A 19861-nucleotide genomic window follows, 5' to 3' on the forward strand; every position below is an offset into this window, starting at 1 on the left:
GGCATTATTTTGATAGCCATTTCCTGGACTGCCTCTACTTTATCTGAAACTCTTCAAAAACAAAGTTGCTGAAATAGGACACAATGCTCCAAGTGAGGTCTCACCAATAATCTGTACAGAGGCACGATCACCTCCTGTTCTACTGGTAATGCAATCCAGCATTCTTCAGGCTTTTGCTACTGCCTGTTGTGCTGCTTTTCTACCTTAAGATAATCAGATACAGATATAAGAACACAAGAACGTAAGCTATGTCATACTGGGTCAGACCAAGGATCCATCAAGCCCAGCATCCTGTTTCCAACAGTGGCCAATCCAAGTCACAAGTACCTGGCAAGTACCCAAACATTAGATAAATCACAAGCTATTATTGCTTATTAATTACCATAATAGCAGTTTATGGATTTTTCCTAGGAACTTATCCAAACTTTTTTAAACCCAGTTACACTAACTGCTGTAACCAAATCCTATGGCAACGAATTCCAGAGCTTAACAATGCGCTGCGTGAAAAAGAATTTTCTTCAATTTATTTTAAATGAGCTACTTGCTAACTTCATGGAATGCTCCCGGTCCTTCTATTATCTGAGAGTAAATAACAAATTGACTAACTTATTCAAGTGATTTCATGATTTTGTAGACTTCTGTCATATTCCTCCTCAGTCATCACTTCTCCAAATTGATCATCCCTAATTTCTTTAGCCTTTCCATGCCCCTTATCATTTTGGTCGCTTTTCTCAGTACTTTCTCCAGTGCAGCTATATCCTTTTTGCACACAGTATTCAAGGTGCAATCTCACTATGGAGTGATACAGAGGCATTATGACACCCTCCGTTTTATTCACCATTCCCTTCCTAATAATTCCTAACATTCTGTTTACTTTTTTGATCGTCACAGCACACTGAGCCAACAATTTCAATGTATTTTCCACTATGACACCTAGATCTCTTTCCTGGGTGGTACCTCCTAAAATAGAACCTAACATTGTGTAACTACAGCAATGGTTATTTTTCCCCCTATATGCATCATGTTGCACTTGTCCACGTTAAATTTCATCTGCCATATGGAAGCCTTATCTTCCAGTCATGCAAGGTCCTCCTGCAATTCATCACAATCCGCTTGAGATTGAACTATTCTGCATGATTTTGTGTCATCCGAAAATCTGATTACTTCACTTGTCATATTCCTTTCCAGATTATTTATAAATATATTAAAAAGCACCGGTCCAAATACAAATCCTTGAGGCACTCCACTGTTTACCTTTTTCCACTGTAAAAACTGGCCATTTAATCCTACTCTCTGTTTCCTGTCTTTTAACCAGTTTCCAATCCACAAAAGGAGATCGCCTCCTATCCCATGACTTTTTAGTTTTCTTAGAAGCCTCTCATGTGGGACTTTGTCAAACGCCTTCTGAAAATCCAAATACACTACATCTACCGGTTCACCTTTATCCACGTTTATTCACCCGTTCAAAAAAATGTAGGAGATTTGTGAGGCAAGATTTCCCTTGGGTAAATCCATGTTGGTTGTGTCCCATCAAACCATGTCTATCTAAATGTTTTGTGATTTTATTCTTTATAACAGTTTCCACAATTTTTCCCGGCACCGAAGTCAGGCTCAGCGGTCTATATATATGATCACCCTACAGTCTTTTTCCTGACTATACGATTTTGTCCTGATTTTTATTTCCTCCATAGCTCCACTAGGCTGTCAGGGTGAGGATCTGGGACCCTTTACTGACCGATGACTGGAGAAAAAGCCCATTATACGATTAAGCCTTTCAGCACAACTTGAGCACAATTAGAAAGTTATTCCACTTGCCGTCACCATTCTTCCCTTGCTCTGGAAGTCTGAGTGCATTTAGAAAGAAAATTACTGCAGGGAAATAAATGAACCCACTAACACACAGCAGAACATGCTGCTGTTTTACAAGGCTTCGGAAGCTGGCCAGTGCAATGATTTGATTTTCCCTGGAATTTTACAAGGTATAAATGAATCAAGTTACAAATTGCACATATGTATTCACGCGAGATGTTTTTCCCCATGGAACTCACTCAAAATAATGTAACATTCTTAGTTTTCCCTGTCAACAAACTTCAATAAATAGATTTTAAAAATGATTGATCCTAGACGGGCAGCAGTAGAGGGAACAGGAGGGGAGGGGTGAGGCTAAAGCAGGGATAGCAGAGCTACTCTGCACGCTATTCCCTAATGCAGCTCCTCCTTTCCTGCAATTCAGGGTCAGAAAGGGAGGAGTAAGCCTGAAACAAACAGAGCAAAAAGGGATCATTTTGGGGAGCTTAGGAGAAGCTGACTGGGGGATCACTGGGGTAGTATGAGAAGAGGTCAGCCGGGAGGCATGTGTCTGTGTGTAAGAGACGGGGAACAGAGGGAGGGAAGCAGTGGTGCATCAGATTGGATGGCAGGTTAGAGAAGACATAGAAGGAGGAAAGGACTGGAGGGCAGTAGGCACACTTGCCTCCACCCTTCCCTCCCACCACAAAACAGATCTTTGAGCTCTGGTACTGTCCCCCAGATCCTGGAACCTCCTATTCTTCCTCCCTCTCCCTTCTCCCCAGCTCCTGGCACCCACCCTCTAAGTTCTTCCTACCTCTTCCTCAAGCCCAGAACCTTCTCCCTTGCCCCCTCTTCTCCTATGTCAGCATCCTGATCTTCTCCCTCTCCTTCCTCCTTATCCTCCGTGCTTTCTCCCTATCCTCCTTCACACACTCCACCCATCCCCAGACCTCTCATCTTCTCCTCACTCCATTCCTGGTCCTCCTCTCTTCCTCTCCCCATCCTCCTTCACACACTCCACCCATCCCCAGTCCTCTCATCTTCTCCTCACCCCATTTCCTGGTCCTCCTCTCTTCCTCTCCCCATCCTCCTTCACACACTCCACCCATCCCCAGACCTCTCATCTTCTCCTCACTCCATTCCTGGTCCTCCTCTCTTCCTCTCCCCATCCTCCTTCACACACTCCACCCATCCCCAGACCTCTCATCTTCTCCTCACTCCATTCCTGGTCCTCCTCTCTTCCTCTCCCCATCCTCCTTCACGCACTTCACCCATCCCCAGTCCTCTCATCTTCTCCTCACCCCATTTCCTGGTCCTCCTCTCTTCCTTTCCCCATCCCTTCTCATCCTCTCCCCAGCTGTGAATCTCCTCTCTGTACTGATACTTGAGATCATTTTTTCTTACCAAATAAAAAAAGAAAATAAATTATACGGATACACGCAAGAGGTCTCATTTACTAAGGATTTCTCCCCCCCCCCCCCCCATTCTGTGTCTCTCGGAAAATAGAAGATGGAAATGTTTGTCAATGTGCTTCAGAAATTTCAAAATCTGCTATTAAATGAACTGCTGCAGGAAACTGTGGGCCTATGCCTTAGACCAGTGGTTCCCAACCCGGGATCCGTGAACCCATTGGTCCACAAGACCATCCCAGGGGGTCCGCCAGAAGGAATGCAAGAAAGTTTAGCTGAGGAGAAAAAGAGCAGGCTGCTGCAACCTGTGATTAGCTGAGCTGTTGCCTCAGGCCGGGAGTGTGTGAGTGGGTCCTGTTGCTACCCTGGAAACCTCACCCCACACTGCTGCAGAGGAGGAATAGCCTGGTGGTTAGAGCAGTGGGCTATGAACCATGAGACCAAGGTTCAAGTCCTGCTGTCGTTCCTTGTGATCATTGCCTCAGGTACAAAACTTAGATTGTAAGCCCTCTGGGGATAGGGAAATAACTACAGTACCTGAATGTAAACCGGTGTGATATCTCAGATCGAATGTCGGTATATAAAAATAATAAGAAGAAGCAACAGAGAGGGACTGTTTGCATACATTAGGAGCCTCAAACTGCTGTGCCGCATGTCCAGTGGAGGTGGAGAAGAGAAGGCCTAACTGCAGCCCTGGAGAGTCATAACCCCCCCACTGCTGTACTTCGTGAAGATGTGGCAAAGAGAGGGGCCAATTGTGCACACTGCTGCACACTGAGGAAAGCACGGTGATCACAGTGGTGAGAAGCATTTCCTGCTACTGCCATATCCTCTGTCACTGGCCTGACAGAGAGAGAGGAGAGAAGAACTGCACTAAAAAAGTGAGCAGAATGACTGAGAGGAAGGAGGAAATGGGACTGGTGTTAACAGCATGAGAGAAGGAATGAGACAGGAATGAAGAAAAGAAAGAGGGAGACAGGAATCCATGGTTGACCTGATTAAGGTGAGTAAGAGTAGATGGTAGCCTATCAGGGGAGAGAAGACCCCAGAAGTCATGCTGAACTAGAGGTAGAGAGAGAGAGAGGGATCAAGAGGGCGAGATAGAGGACCACCATGGCCCAGGAGAGAAGAAGGGAGAGATGACTGCCAGGGATCAAAGAGAAGGGAGGAAGAGAAAACAGCCAGGTGTTGCATTGACATTGAACGCAAACATTATTTAGGGGGGACACAGACAGACATGGAGATCTCATAAGCCTTCTTCCCTTTGAAAAGCAGACTGTTGCTTTGCTTTTATTAAAATCTAAATTATTTTGTAACTGTCATTTTCTGTACTTGTTTGTAAGAATCATAAAAGAAAATAAAGAAAAACAGGCACCGAGGGTAAAAGTACTTGCGCTGTGAACGGCATAGATACATTTATGTGCAGGAATAAAAGAGCAGAGCTAGGTTAGGGGAGGGAAAGTACAAGTAGGGAGTTAATGTTGAAATCCTCATGCACATGAACTTTGCATGTGCTTCAAAGCAGGTGTAACGTACAGAGCTACAAAAGAACTGGTTTTCCCCCCCATCAGCCTGAGTTTTCAAAAGGAAACTCTGCGGGCAGTTTCCCGTTGAAAATCAGATTGCAGGTCTGCAGGTAACGGTGCTGATTTTCTGCCAGGTCATACCAAGTTGCCAAGCTGGAACTTTTTTTGAACTTGCTTCCTTCACTCCATTGCATCTGGAGTGGGAGATGGAGGCCTGCTAGCCTCAACCTTCAACTAGGAGGACAATTTTTAAATAACTTAAGAAATTGCTGTCCCTATTCATTCAGTCTAGATCAGTAAGCGTTACTGGAGTGTATATCATTCTTTCTTTTGTTATGTCCTGCAAAAATTAAAGAGAAGTGTGTGGGGGGTCCACCCAACATTTTGAGGCTGAAAAGGGGTCCATGCTCCCTGGAAGGTTGGGAACTCCCGCCTTAGACCTTTCTGCTTCCTGTTGTCTGACATTATTAGGTAGGTGAGCAACAGCGCCACAGCGCTGAGAGCTGGCAAAAAATCTAAATCCATAACTGGCTGAGATGAAATAGGTTTTTGAAAAATCCAAACCCCCTCTATTAGTCACTATAGTATTCTTACAAGTCTTACTATTTTGGATGTAATTAAACTGATTTCCTGCAGGGTTTTTGTTTTTTGTTCTCACAAACCTGTGGAAGTATCATCTTGACATAATACTTTCGAAGTACGAGCAGAGAATTTACAGCTGAAAAGTGCCCTTGGGTGATTTAAAAAAAAGAACAGAGGTAAACATCTTTTCCATAAAAAAACAAATGTGAGAATAGGGTAAAAAACAACAAGACTTCCTAGGAATTAGGCCTTCAAAAAGGGAATAATATGAAGATTTCTGCTCTATTAATAAACCAGCCAGGGAATAAGCTCAGAGAAGAGGCTACGAGTTAGTTAGATTTCCCTGGGTTTGAAAGCAGTACAGCCCAGACTGGTTTTCATTAGGATCTCAGCTTAGCAACAAATCTTGAGTGTTTAGGGGAACATGATTTTTCACTTTACATGATTACCCTTGCTCTGTGAGACAGAATATGACACAGTCTGGTTGGAATGACCACACAAAACACAATGGGAACTAGATCAGGCTATGAATTCTGACTTCATTCTTGCAGAGTCCATTAAAGCTGTGTATTCAGTGCTGTCAAAGAAAAGAACATGTTGTTGACTCCAAACCTTGGGTCTGAGTCTGAATAAACAATAAGCTCATAGTAAGCTTACTGGAAGCTCCAAGAACTTGGTGTATCAACGAGGATGTGATGCGTATGAGTCAACTGCGGTATTTTCTGATGAAACTGCTGCAGAGCCTATTTTAAAGAACCACATCCCCAATGAAAAATTTCTCAAACAATGTAAAATATTGTACGCATATTTTAAAAATCCTTCTGGTTGTAATGTTCTTGGTTGGTACTTTCTTACTTTTCGCTGTCATTGCCGATAATAGATGATACGTAATAGATACACTTTATTGTTCAGTTCCGTCGCTCTTTCACCAATGTCCTTTCCATGGAAACTGTGTTATGGTATAAACATATAGGGGGCTATGGATGCTGATTTTTCTCTAGACAAAATAGTGCTTTCTATTTCCTGGACACCTACCGTTTTCCAAGCAGACTGATATTTTTGGAATACAGAGATCAGTCGGGGATCAGCTAGGCTTTGAAACCTAGAAGTTTCAATCATATTTTTTCTTAGAAAAACATAAAACAAGAGTATTTTGCAACAGCTATTTTACTAATCCTTGGCAGTTGATAAAGGAATGTGTGGAAAAAAACCCTGCAAATCCTGACTTTAAAAAGAAAACAAAAAACCCCCCAGCAAATCACTGCAAGCAAATAAGCAATAAAACCTAACAGATGGGAAACCTTATCTCAAAACAAGGCTGTTGTTTATTCTAATGTAAGTTTCCAGTGAGGGCATGCCACGGGAAGCTCTTTGTGGTACTACAGCTCCATGCATTTTGGGATCCCATCCATTATGAAATGTATTAGAGGAAAACTGCTTTCTGATAGGCTCTCTTGGAGTTTACCCATCATATTATGTTAGTACAATTTTATAGAAAAATCTATGCAGCCCAGTAAATGCTCTCCATGGGCACTAATGCAAACCCTGTATATTAGCTCTCAGTTTTCCAAGAGGAAAAAAAAAAGACAAAGCAGGTGATTTACATTACCACAATATTTATTTTTTTAATTAAATAATGACATTTAAAATTGTTCTGCAACCACATTTAGCTGCGCATGTCTGTGGAGTCGTTACCTACAATTCACATTGTTAACGTCCTTCTTTTCTTTTTGGGAGGGGGGGGGAGAATGGTCATTTACAACAATTTTATTTCATAGCTTTCGTCAGGTAAGTAATTTCTCCATTGGACAAGTTCCTGGAGGAAAAGTCCATTAACAATTACTAAGGTAGAGTTGCAAAAATCCACTGCTTATCCCTGGGATAAGCAGCTTGAAATCTATCTCCCCCTTGGGATCCTGCCAGGTACTTGTGATCCATAATGGATCATAATGCTCATAACATTAAAATCCCCTATGACATGAAAAGCTTCTTGGTTGCTCAAATTGTGTTCTAGTAGCAGAATTTATAAACCTGTTCAATACAACCACTCCCTGATTTAGTCAGATCCAGAAGCACAACCTTGACAAAAAGGAGGGGGGGAAACATTTTTTTTTTTTGTATAAACTGTATTTTTCCTTACGAATGAAACAGAAACAAAAAATGGCAACTGGTAACTGCTGAACAATTTACTTCCTAAGCTTTTTTTTTAAACTGATGCTGCTGTTTTGGATGATCACAAAACTTTGGCCTAATGAATGCCTTACAGGATAACATGAACAGAGTCAGAGTTTGTTTATTATAGATTTCTAGGCTGTAGCCAGCTTTTTGCTAGCACAAGTCTTCTGCTCCTGTGAAACTTTTAGGGTACCTGGGTTTGTCTCATACGCGTTGGATCTTGTGGAAAGCTTGACGTAACACTAAGCAAACCCTAGCCTTGGATAAGCTTCAGATAAACAAGTTTGTCTTGGGATAGGATCTTTTTCAAAACATATGGCATTGCACAAGCCTATCATTATCCAACAACCATAATGAACAGTTACAGAGCCGTGCATAATCAACATGGAAGAAAAGCAAAAGAGGAAATGAATGCCCCATCCTTTTTTATGTTACATTGTAAGAAAGGAGTTGGTGCTGTAATCCACTACACTCAAGAAATGGGCGTACTTGTGGCATTTGAAAAACACATGCGCGTACACTGGCCGCAAGCAAACACACACAGGCAACCGGGCTGAATCAGCAAATGTTTGAAGCTTGGGAGTAGAAGGGCCAATTGTCCAAGCTACTGACCAATCGTGCAACTCTCATAGACGTTCAGAATGTAATTAGATAAAAAGCATGCAAAGAAAAATATTGAAATAAAAAGTCAACCTTTTGTTCACTGCAAGAGGTGAAGGAATGAAAGATGGACTTTTACAATTGATGTTTCTCTTTCTACTTTTAAGGTAATTGAATTATGAATTCTTATCAAAGATGCAGGAATGGTCAGGAGCTAGAGTTAAACCGAGACAATCTTCGCACTGCCACTTAGAAGATTCGTAGCTGCAGGAAGGTGATCGAGACAACTATTATGCATGTATTTGAAAGAGATGCAAATAATACCAGATAGGGTTCTCAGTGGCACTGCATGCCTTTTTTTTTTTTTGAGTCTGTTGCAGAATGAACTAGTTGGGAGCTCTCTGCCCTGGAGCTCATATAAACAAACCATGTTACAGTTCTATGATGTAAAATGCTTTTATTTATATATATTACAAGGAGTCCACTACATTCTATCAGCCTTTCCACCACTGATTGTGGCACATTTGCACTGTACTGCAGTGTTTAAAGCAGAATATGCCTAATTTGCCTGGGCACACAGCATTGAAATGAACACATTTTACCCGGATTTTAAAAGGTCTGTGTGCATAAAACCGGGGATTTTAAGTGTGTTTTGGTCATTTTGTTTTTATCTGTTTATTCTAAGTTTTATTAAAGAAATGATATTAATTATGAGGCTTTACTTTTAAATTATATGATCTTATTTATTTATTTAAAAATTTGTGGACGGTCACGTGATGCGTTTAGCGCGGGGAAAGGTGTCTTGAGACAGTGCCATCCCTCCTTTTAACCTATTGTTCAGGCCCTATTTCTTTTCTAGTCCCTGATTTACTTGTAGACTCTTGGGAATATATGGATAAATTTATGGTGCTGCAGCCACTGCCAACGATGGCAACACGACTCAGTAACTTGAAGGAAAAAGAAAAGGATAAGCCAATCAAGGACAAGATGGCTGGCAGCGTGGAAGAAGAAGACAAAGAGCCATCAGAAAACCTGATAACTGAGCTCACTGCAGCAATTGTCTCAGCTTTAGAGCGCCATTTTAACAAAATTGATGAGAACTTTGCAGAGCTGAAATCTTCCCTTCAGGATGTGGGCAAAACGAGTCACTGAAGAAGAGTCCAGAATTTCTACCTGGGAGGACGGCAATTTGGCTATTATGTCGCAGTTACAGAAACACAGCAAATTGGTGGCTCAGCAGGCCGAGAAAATAGACAACCTCAAGAATCACTCAAGGAGAAATAATCTGCGATTCCTGGGCTTACCAGAAGAGATCTCAGACTCGGATCTGGCTGCGCTGTTGGAGAAATGGTTGTCGCAAGTGGCAGCAGCTGAAGCAGCCACATTGGAGCCCACCAAGGTCATTATTGCTCACTTCCTGAATTATGCCCATAAATTCCAAATTTTACAAGCTTCCCAGAGACAGAGGAATCTCAGGTACCAAAATGGCAATGTGCTACTGTTCCAGGATTTTTCAGTGGAGGTGGTAGCATGGCATAAGGCTTTTTCACCAGCCTGCTCAAAGTTGGTTCGCAAGAATGTCCGGTTCTCCTTATTGTTTCCAGCACGTCTGAGAGTCTGCGTAAATGGCAAAGCTTTGCAAGCAGAATCCCCAGCTAAGGCAGAAAAAATCCTGGAGAACATTTGGGAGTCTTCCGTGGCTGATGGTGGACTGAGTTGGTACTTTCCTCTGATTCATTGATGCCCAAGGCACGACTATGGGGTTTCAGAACCGGTGCACTTTCAGTTTGCAGGCTTGAGAGATGGGGCAATCCATAGCAACATTCATAGTTACTGGTGTTCGTTTTGTATGATTTTACAGTACATAAAAGTTGTTGATAGCTATTTTACACACTGGTTTACCTTTTACGAGACCAGCATGATGGGGGAGGGGTAGCACCTGGTGACGCTGGTGACCACAGGGCTCTAATAAGTTGTAAAAGCAAAGCCCCATCCCAAACCCCAACACCTCCTTCCCAAACCCCAACACCTCCTTCTTTCACAAAAAATTATACCCACAAAGCCCAACTCTCCCCTGGACTTACCAAAGTACTCCCTGGTGGTCTAGTGGAAGCCAGAATTGCCCCCTAGGCTCCAAAATGTCCAGCTAGCTGATAGCTTCCCATTGACCCATCATGTGAAAGAGCCAACTGGCACCATTTTGGCCTTAAGCATTAACAGGTCTATATTCAGTTGGCCAGTGAGCAGAAAAGTTATCTAGATAACTTTACCCAGATTACTTAAGCCGAATATTTAACAGATATCTATGTACTTCTAGTGTGGACAATTTTTTAAAAGCCCTTTTACCCAGGAAAATTGGTATTTACCTAGCTAAAAAGCTTTTGAAAATTGTTCTCCCCGTGAATAAGAACATAAGACGTTGCCATACTGGGTCAGACCAAGGATCCATCAAGCCCAGCATCCTGTTTCCAACAGAGGCCAAACCAGGCCACAAGTACCTGGCAATTACCCAAAAACCAAGAAGATCTCATGCTACTGATGCAATTAATAGCAGTGGCTATTCCCTAAGTAAACTTAATTAATAGCAGTTAATGGACTTCTCCTCCAGGAACTTATCCAAACCTTTTTTAAACCCAGCTACACTAACTGCACTAACCACATCCTCTGGCAACAAATTCCAGAGCTTAATTGTGCGTTGAGTGAAAAAGAAATTTCTGCGATTGGTTTTAAATGTGCTACTTGCTAACTTCATGGAGTGCCCCCTAGTCCTTTTATTATACGCAAGAGCAAATAACCAATTCATATTTACCTTTTCTAGAGCTCTCATGATTTTGTAGACCTCTATCATTTCCCCCCTCAGCTGTCTTTTCTCCAAGCTGAACAGTCCTAACCTCTTTAGCCTTTCCTTATAGGGGAGCCAGTCCTTTCCCTTTATCAGTTTGGCTGCCCTTCTCTATACCTTCTCCAGTGCAACTATATCTTTTTTGAGATGCGGTGACCAGAACTGTACACAGTACTCAAGGTCAGGTCTCACCATGGAGCGATACAGAGGCACTAAGACATTTTCCATTTTATTCACCATTCCCCTCCTAATAATTCCTAACATTCTGTTTGCTTTTTTGACAGCTGCAGCACACTGAGCTGATAATTTCAATGTAATATCCACTATGATGCCTAGATCTTTTTCCTGGGTGGTAGGCTCCCAATATGGAACCTAACATTGTATAACTATAGCATGAGTTATTTTTACCCAATATGCATCACCTTACACTTGTCCACATTAAATTTCATCTGCTATTTGGATGCCCAATCTTCCAGTCTCACAAGGACCTCCTGCAATGTATCACAATCTGCTTGTGATTGAACTACTCTGAATAATTTTGTTTCATCTGCAAATTTCATAATCCCACTCGTCGTATTCTTTTCCAGATCATTTATATCTATATTGAAAAGTATTTATGCGCACATCTCTGGTTCCTGCCCCAAAATGTCAATGCAGTACTTTTTAAAATTTTTGATTTATAATGCATTTTACTTGATTGATCTTCAAGATAACATTCGAGTTAACATTCAAGAAAAAACAAAATACATATCAAGTATCTATAAGTGGCAGCAAAGAAAACAACTATATTTTGTTAACTCAAAGTCCTCTATTATTTGAAGGGCTCCAAGTTCACAGCCCAAAAGGACATACATACCGAACACATTTGGAAAAGAAAATCCACAGGAGAAGCTGAAATATTCTATAAAAGAGAGAGCCAAGAACATTTTGGTTTCATGAGGAACAGGTTGGCATGACATTGTAAAGAGATGTACCTTTTCAACATCTGAAAGAGATGACAACGGCTGGCTCTGCAAAACTTCGGGGGCAGTGAAGGCTCTCAAGTCATGTGAAACATTTTCATCTGTGAATGACACACTGCCAGAAGGGAGCAGCAGCAAGGACCAGGGAGAAATGATGAACCCAAGGGAAGCTGGATCGGCTGTATATGCCACAGAGGAGATAAAAGTAACAAAAGGAATGCCGTTAGCAAGTATAAATTCACCTAAAATTATTTTATGAGAAAGAAATCAGAAACGGCACTAAACTAAAGAAGGATAAAACAAGCAAAGCATCTCAGCAACCTAAATATATAATCTTAAAATAAATAATCATTAAAAAATAGTACAGGCTGGGCAACCATGAGTATGTCTGTACTGAACTACTGAATTATTTTGAATCATTTCTAAAGCAACACTCTAAAATATACTTACACTTATATAAAACTAGCTTAGCTCGTAGTGCAAAGTAATTCAGCACGCTGGGCAGTTTTATCAGTTATGGTAAATTTTACTGTTATAGGTGTGTGTATCTACACAACATACATTTAGAACATTCAAATGATATTTGAGGTATACATTGGCTATGATCTTGCAGAGCTTCTTGCGTTCCTTCTCCCCCGCCCCCAAAATTAACAAATCTTTTGTCACTTGGGATATATCATTTTTGAGGGTTAAGCACTGAAGAAGGCAATAGGATGGCCTTAAAGAAAAGCACCAAGGAAGAAACTCTGCTGCTTGTACAGTAATCATTTCTGTAAGAGTAAATCTCATGACTGTATGATGCCCATCTGTTGTCACAGCATACAACCTTTTTCCATAATGTTAATTATCTCTCTTTTATCTTTGTATTCTTGCTCGCGTAGTTTTCCGTCTAACTTAAAAATAAATGCGTGGAGATTTTACCAGCATAACTTATATGCATTTACCCTCGTAAGCTGGCTTGTACACGTATTAAATCAGGAAAATGTTTAACGTGGGCGCAGAAATAAAATTACCAGTTTTACCAATTAGTTCACCAGTTCACTCAGTCCATCTGCAGGTTATTGACATCCTTCTAGCTCTTCAGCCTCAGCTCCCCCCCCATTTCACCCAAACCCCCTCCCCAATCAGTATTTCACTTTAAGATATTTACAACCATTTATTCCAGATATAGAGCAGATGTAAATAAATGCATTAGCTGCCAAATCTACATAAGTAAATTGCTTATAAAATAGCAACTTATTTAAATAAATGTTGGCCCTGCCCAGAACACTCCTGGCCTTCCCCTTTTTCACATGTGCAAATTTCCTCATATACTCTTACACATGTATTTTGAGATTTATAAAATAGCCTGTACACAGTATATATGCTACTTCTGTGTAAATATGCTATTTACACATGAATGCACTGATTTTTACGCACACAACTCTCATCATTTCTAAACTTTAGAGGACCATCTTTTAGCCAGATTATTTGAAACGCCTTATATGGATCCCTCAAAACTTCACGGAATTTGAGGCACATCATTCTCCCATTTGTAGATTTTTTATTGTCTTTTTCCCTTATTTTCAGGGAATGTGGCATCCAGGGATTATCAATCTCACACTCTAACGTTTCGGGCCGAAAACGCGCGTCCAACCCGCCGAACCTAATAGCGGCCTCAACATGCAAATGGCATGTTGAGGGCGCTATTAGATATTCCCGCGCGATTCAGAAAACAAAATGTGCAGCCAAGCCGCACATTTTGCTTTCAGAAATTAGCGCCTACCCAAAGGTAGGGTGCTAATTTCTTTGGGCATCGGGAAAGTGCACAGAAAAGCAGTTCAGACTTAATATCATGGCGATATTAAGTCGGAGGTCCCGAAGGGTAAAAAAAGTAAAAAAAAAAAAATAAATTTGAAGTCGGCCTGTGGCTGTCGGGTCGAAAACCAGACGCTCAATTTTGCTGGCGTCCGGTTTCTGAGCCTGTGGCTGTCAGCGGGCTCGAGAACAGACGCCAGCAAAATTGAGCGTCGGCTGTCAAACCCGCTGACAGCCACCGCTCTGGGACAAAAGGAGGCACTAGGGACGCGCTAGTGACCCTAGCACCTCCTTTTGCCTGATTCTATCGCCGGACCTCATTTAAATACAGAATCGCGCGCACAGGCGAGTGGCCTGTGCGTTCGCCTGCTCTCCCGCGGACTTTACTGAATCGGCCCGAAAGACAGATCTCTAAGAAAAGATAAACACTACGAGAAAGAGTCGCAAAAGGATGGATTCACTGCAACCCAACTAGTATAGTCTGGCCACCCAGGAGAGTCTGCGGTCAAGGGGAGGCAAACCGAATGTCATGTTCCCAACCAGCCTATGCGGAAGCGAGGCAAACAACATGCTGTATTTATTTTGGTTTTTTATATACCGATCTTCTTGCATTGGATACAAATGCTGTGTTGTGTTGCAGCACTGGCTGCCCTACAGATGGTGAGCATAACTCTATGGGTGACCCCGGCCGGGCTGCAGGAAGGACCTGCCCCTGTGGTCAGGTGTGTACTAGCCAGGCCATGAAATAAACAAGACACTGAGGCCTGGTGCAGCCCCTTTGGGCTGCCAGATGGAGATAGATATATATATGTGACCAGTAAAGTGGAGAGATGAGATAAGAGAAACAGGGGGAAGAAGAATAAGAGAAAAAAAGACAGGTTAGATGTAGCTTTTTTTTTTTTTTTTTAAAGCAAGTCCTACCTGCCCCTCCCCCTATGCATGCGTGCACACACACACACACACACACATCCTACACATAGAAAATAGCATTAATTCTAAGGGAAATCTTTTTTTTTTTCTTAAAGCCTCAAAAATGTGGCTAGTGCATCACACCAGGGTTGGATAACTCTTAGGTGCCAGGTTCCCATTGCACCTGGGATTTGCTATTACTTAGTTGTTCTAATCAGAGATGTATTGTGCCACCAGGAACAGGAGAAATCCTGCTGTTGTACCTCCCCACACCTCTGGACTGCCACAAACAAAGCTCCTTGCACCGCACTCAGTCATAGCCTCTCAGTAGCAGCAGCAATCCAAGAAGGTAAATATATCAGCTGGCCTGCCTACAGGCCCTGCCGTGAGCTACCCATTCTCTTGCACAGGTTTTCTATTAGGAAATCTATACAGAGGAGGTAAGGCAATGCAGGGCCTGTGAGTACAAGTTCACAGCTCTATGCTCTCAAATTACTGCTGCTGCCACACTGAAGCCTGCCAATGTCACTGTCTGCTACTACTATTAATTCTGGAGCCTGTCACCACTGGTAATTGAGCGTGCTGACCAAAGGGCTGGCAGGGAGAATAGGGAGGGAGTACAGGACTATTGGGAAGAGGGAGGAATGGAGACTGAGCTGTAGGGGGGATCTGGAGTGGGAAACAGTGCAGGAATGATTTGGAACTAGGGTGGAGTGGGGTAGAGATAGCGGGGAAGAGAGGAGAGAGAGTATTGTATAGAGGGAGACAACAGAAAAATGTCCTGGTGGTTAGATACAAAGGAGAGGAAAGAGAGGGAATCCTGCAAGAGCCATGAGGCAGGGAGGACAGAGAAAGTTATGAAAGGGATTAAAAAGACAAGAACATAAGAAGATGGAAGTTCAAAGATGGCAGTCAGGAGAGCAATGGGTGAGTGCGGTAGGTGTTGGTCCTGGGCAAATCTGCTCCATTCTAGCACCTACATGTTGGAGGTGGTTGCTAGATCTGGACCAGACTGATCCAGGCTTGCACTTAATTATATTAAATAGTTTTCTAGCCTAGGGGAAAAGTGCCCAGAGAGATTTGCACCTGCTTTTTCTGTTGGTACTTTTTTTCCTGGAAAAACCAACACACACTGTTGTCTCACCTGACCTACACTCGTCTCTAATCCCACTTCTCTGGCAGGTGAAAGTACACACATATTTGATCCCCCACTGTTCTTACACCTGCATTCATGGTGGGCAATTTTCAGACATTTTACCTGAAGAAACAGCCATTTACCCAGGAAAATGTCTTTTGAAAATTGCCCTCAAATTGGTTTTGCACCAATATCTCAAAGAGAAAAATTATACAGAAGGGCTTGAATTTGCCAAAATATACATAAGGGGGTAGATTTTCAAACCGCGCGAATTGGCGTACTTTTGCTGGCGCATCAGGCGCAAGCAAAAGTACACGGGATTTTAGTAGATACGCGCGTAGCTGCGCGTATCCGCTAAAATCCTGGATCGGCGCGCCCAAGGCTATCGATTCCGTATAGCCGGCACGCTCCAAGCCGCGCAGCCTACCCCCGTTCCCTCCGAGGCCGCTCTGAAATCGGAGCGGCCTCGGAGGGAACTTTCTTTTGCCCTCCCCTCACCTTCCCCTCCCTTCCTCTACCTAACCCACCCGCCCGGCCCTGTCTAAACCCCCCCTTACCTTTGTCGGGGGATTTACGCCTCCCGGAGGGAGACGTAAATCCCCGCGCGCCGGGACGCGACCTGGGGGCGGGTACGGAGGGCACGGCCACGCCCCCGGGCCGCCCTGGACCGTAACCACGCCCCCGGGCCCGCCCACAAAACGCTCCCGACACGCCCCGCGGATCAGGCCCGCCCCCCAACACGCCCCCCTCAGAAAACCCCGGGACTTACGCGAGTCCCGGGGCTCTGCGCACGCCGGTAGGCCTATGTAAAATAGGCGCACCGGCGCGCAGGGCCCTGCTTGCCTAAATCCGCCCGGATTTAGGCGGATTTAGGCGAGCAGGGCTCTTAAGATCCGCCCCTTTATGAATAAGGGTCTACTGCTTTTCCATTTTCCCCTAAACACTAGGGGGCGGATTTTAAGAGCCCTGCTCGCCTAAATCCGCCTAAATCTGGGCGGATTTAGGCGAGCAGGGCCCTGCACGCCGGTGCACCTATTTTACATAGGCCTACCGGCGCGCGCAGAGCCCCGGGACTCGCGTAAGTCCCGGGGTTTTCTGAGGGGGGCGTGTCGGGGGCGGGCCCGGTCGGCGCAGGGTTTTGGGGGCGTGTCGGCAGCGTTTTGGGGGCGGGCCCGGGGGCGTGGTTACGGCCCGGGGCAGTCCAGGGGCGTGGCCGCGCCCTCCGTACCGGCCCACTGGCGCGCGGGGATTTACGTCTCCCTCTGGGAGGCGTAAATCCCCCGACAAAGGTAAGGGGGGGATTTAGACAGGGCCGGGCGGGTGGGTTAGGTAGAGGAAGGGAGGGGAAGGTGAGGGGAGGGCAAAAGAAAGTTCCCTCCGAGGCCGCTCCGATTTCAGAGCGGCCTCGGAGGGAACGGGGGTAGGCTGCGCGGCTCGGCGCGCGCCGGCTATACGGAATCGATAGCCTTGCGTGCGCCGATCCAGGATTTTAGCGGATACGTGCGTATCTACTAAAATCCCGCGTACTTTTGCTGGCGTCTGATGCGCCAGCAAAAGTACGCCAATTCGCGCGGTTTGAAAATCTACCCCTAGAAGAAAAGTGAGATGGGTGAATACCTGCCTCCTGGACTATTCTGCATGCTGCTGAGAAGGGAAAGATGGAGGGGAGGAGGTTTGCTGTTCCCACTTCTAGGGCTGTGCTGTCCATGTCCACAAACGTGTTTTTGAGCAGCCAGTTTCCAAATGATTATATTTGCATATTCTTTTGACGCTGAAGGGGCCCTTTCATTTGGCAAGTCTATATGCGCTTCATATGATTGTAAGTCCACTCAGAGATATTTTCATAGTTCCAAGTAAACTTAAATATAATGATTTCCTCAGTATGGGATGGGGATGGGGGTTGAGGGCATTTAGAATCGGAAAGTGATTGATCTTCAACTTTATTGAAACACATTTAATGCCATTTCTAAATTAATTTCAAAGTGGATTGTGCAGAGAAAATCAAGGCAAACTGTACGATGTGTTATACAACAAATGCTTCTTTGTCACTGACAAAAACAATGACTTTTTTTTTTATATGTTTGAGCTTTTTGTAAAATGAAAGAAATGGTTACAGACAGACTGTTAATATAAGTGTGGGAGTCACAGTCCTGGGATTTGAAACAGTGACCCACACAACTTGAACTTGATATTTTCTTTGTAAATTGGAGACAGATTTTGTGGTTGTCAAGTTGGACAATGCAAGTACGAGACTCTTGACGGCTTTATGTGACTCTGGGGAGTAAAGCAAAGTTCTAAGGGGGCAATTTTCAAAGGCATTTCTGTGCATAAAGCTATGTTTTATGCATAGAAATTGCATGGTACAAAAGGAAGGAAGGAAGGAAGGAAGAGGTTATATGGCAAAACATTTTGAGAGGCTGTCTTCAAAAATCTACAATGTAGATCAATTGGCAAATATCCAAATGCATTTTTAATCACAATCCTCACTGGCCCACTCAGGTCACATGACCGTGGGATTGACAGCTTGGCCTTTTGGTGTGCTTTTTGAAAGGTTTATTGTTCTGTCACTGAAGCGGGTTTCAGAGCTGTCTTGTCCATATGCCATCTACAGTCACTGAGGTATGTTCTTGTATTGTTGTATTTTAGTACTTCTGAATGCTCTCGCCTGTATCACCTGTGGTCATTTTTATGCTGTCGTCATATTAATATAGGATTCTGTTTATTCTAGATGTAATCCTTTATTCATGGATTTATACTGTTTCTGGGGCAAATCCCTCCTCTCTCACTTGTCTCCAAGGTGTGGGTTCTTTCTGTGGGTTGAAGGCAGTCCTTCGTGGCCCAAGCGGTGGTGTGGATTTTCCCTAAGTGTTTATCTCACTGTCTCTCTCTCTCTCGATTTTTTTGTGCTGTGCAGCAGGGACAAATAGCTGGGACACAGTTGTGGGTGTTCAAAATAAATTTATTGATTCTTTGAAAGTCAACTAGCCAATCATTCAAAACTGTGTCAATTTACAGCTGTTGGTGGGTCTACTTCTCTGTAGGTACTGCTGTGCTCAGGTTCATTGGGATTTTGCTGACCACTCCTGCACTGAGTGTATAACAGTCCCAGCCACTGGGGATAAAATCCCACTCTGTGTAGGGTTTCCCTTAGACATGGAAAAATCCTACCTGAGTCTCAGTATTCAGTCTCCTGTACCCAGCCTGTGTCCTGGTCCCCTGGGTGTAGGCCTCTCAAAAGGAAAGGTCAATATTTGCAAAACCAGGTTAAGATAGCCCTCACTCTCTTCCATGAGGAGACGAGGCACAAAACCTCCTCACAACCAAAAACCCGGGCAGAACTCTTACAGTCCCAACAACTCTCGGAAGGTGTAAGTCACTGCTTCACCTCCACTGGAGGGGGGAAGACAGGCGGGTCTTCTCGGCCCTGGCCATGGGATGTGGGGCTTGTCCCTTACTACACGGAAACAGGGCCTCACCCTTACACAACTCCATAAACTGCCCAACAGGAACAATCAAAAGTCCTTCTCTTAACTAGAAGCAGAACCTAAACAGGTAAGGGGTGCAGCCTATAGGTCTCCTCCAAAGAATCCTCCAATTCCTGAACTCAGCTCCCTCTTTCTCAGAAGCAGATCAAAATGAACACCCCTGTTCCTAGCCTAGCCCCCTTTTCTGAATAAAGATAAAACCATTACAGACAGCCCCATAGAGAGTTGGTGCAGAGAATGGTCTGTCCCTCTAGCTGTAATTACCAGGGCCACAATCTAGGGACATCTAGTGGGCGACCAGAGGTCCTCTCATAGAATTATTCTGATACTTTGTCCCTTCTGATGAAGCTATATTTGAACACAGACTGTGTTGGGGACACACTTGCCTTGTAAACTGTGATTACAAATGATTTTGGATATTTGCCAATTGGTCTTCATTGTAAATGTTTGAAGACAGCCTCTCAAATTGTTTTGTTATATACCCCCTTCCTTCTTATTACAATTTGGTGTTGGCTGTTTGATCTCCCCTTCACATCAGAAACTTGGTACAAAATTGAATACAACAAACATAAAGGTGAATTTTAAAAGCCCGACGAGTGCCAAAACCGGTAGATACGCAAATATGTCGAACTGGCATAAGCCGGACAG

The 19861-nt window shown here is 43.7% G+C and overlaps 1 protein-coding gene across 1 annotated transcript in view; it reads right to left on the reverse strand.

Moving 5' to 3' along the window:
* The window catches only part of PTPN13 (protein tyrosine phosphatase non-receptor type 13), a 659094-nt gene that overhangs the window by 464209 nt on the left and 175024 nt on the right, over positions 1-19861 (reverse strand). The window contains 1 exon segment of the mRNA XM_029599218.1: positions 11900-12066. Coding sequence (XP_029455078.1) covers positions 11900-12066 — 167 coding nt within the window.

This window comes from Rhinatrema bivittatum, chromosome 1 (assembly GCF_901001135.1).
Source record: "Rhinatrema bivittatum chromosome 1, aRhiBiv1.1, whole genome shotgun sequence".
NCBI classification, from domain to species: domain Eukaryota; kingdom Metazoa; phylum Chordata; class Amphibia; order Gymnophiona; family Rhinatrematidae; genus Rhinatrema; species Rhinatrema bivittatum.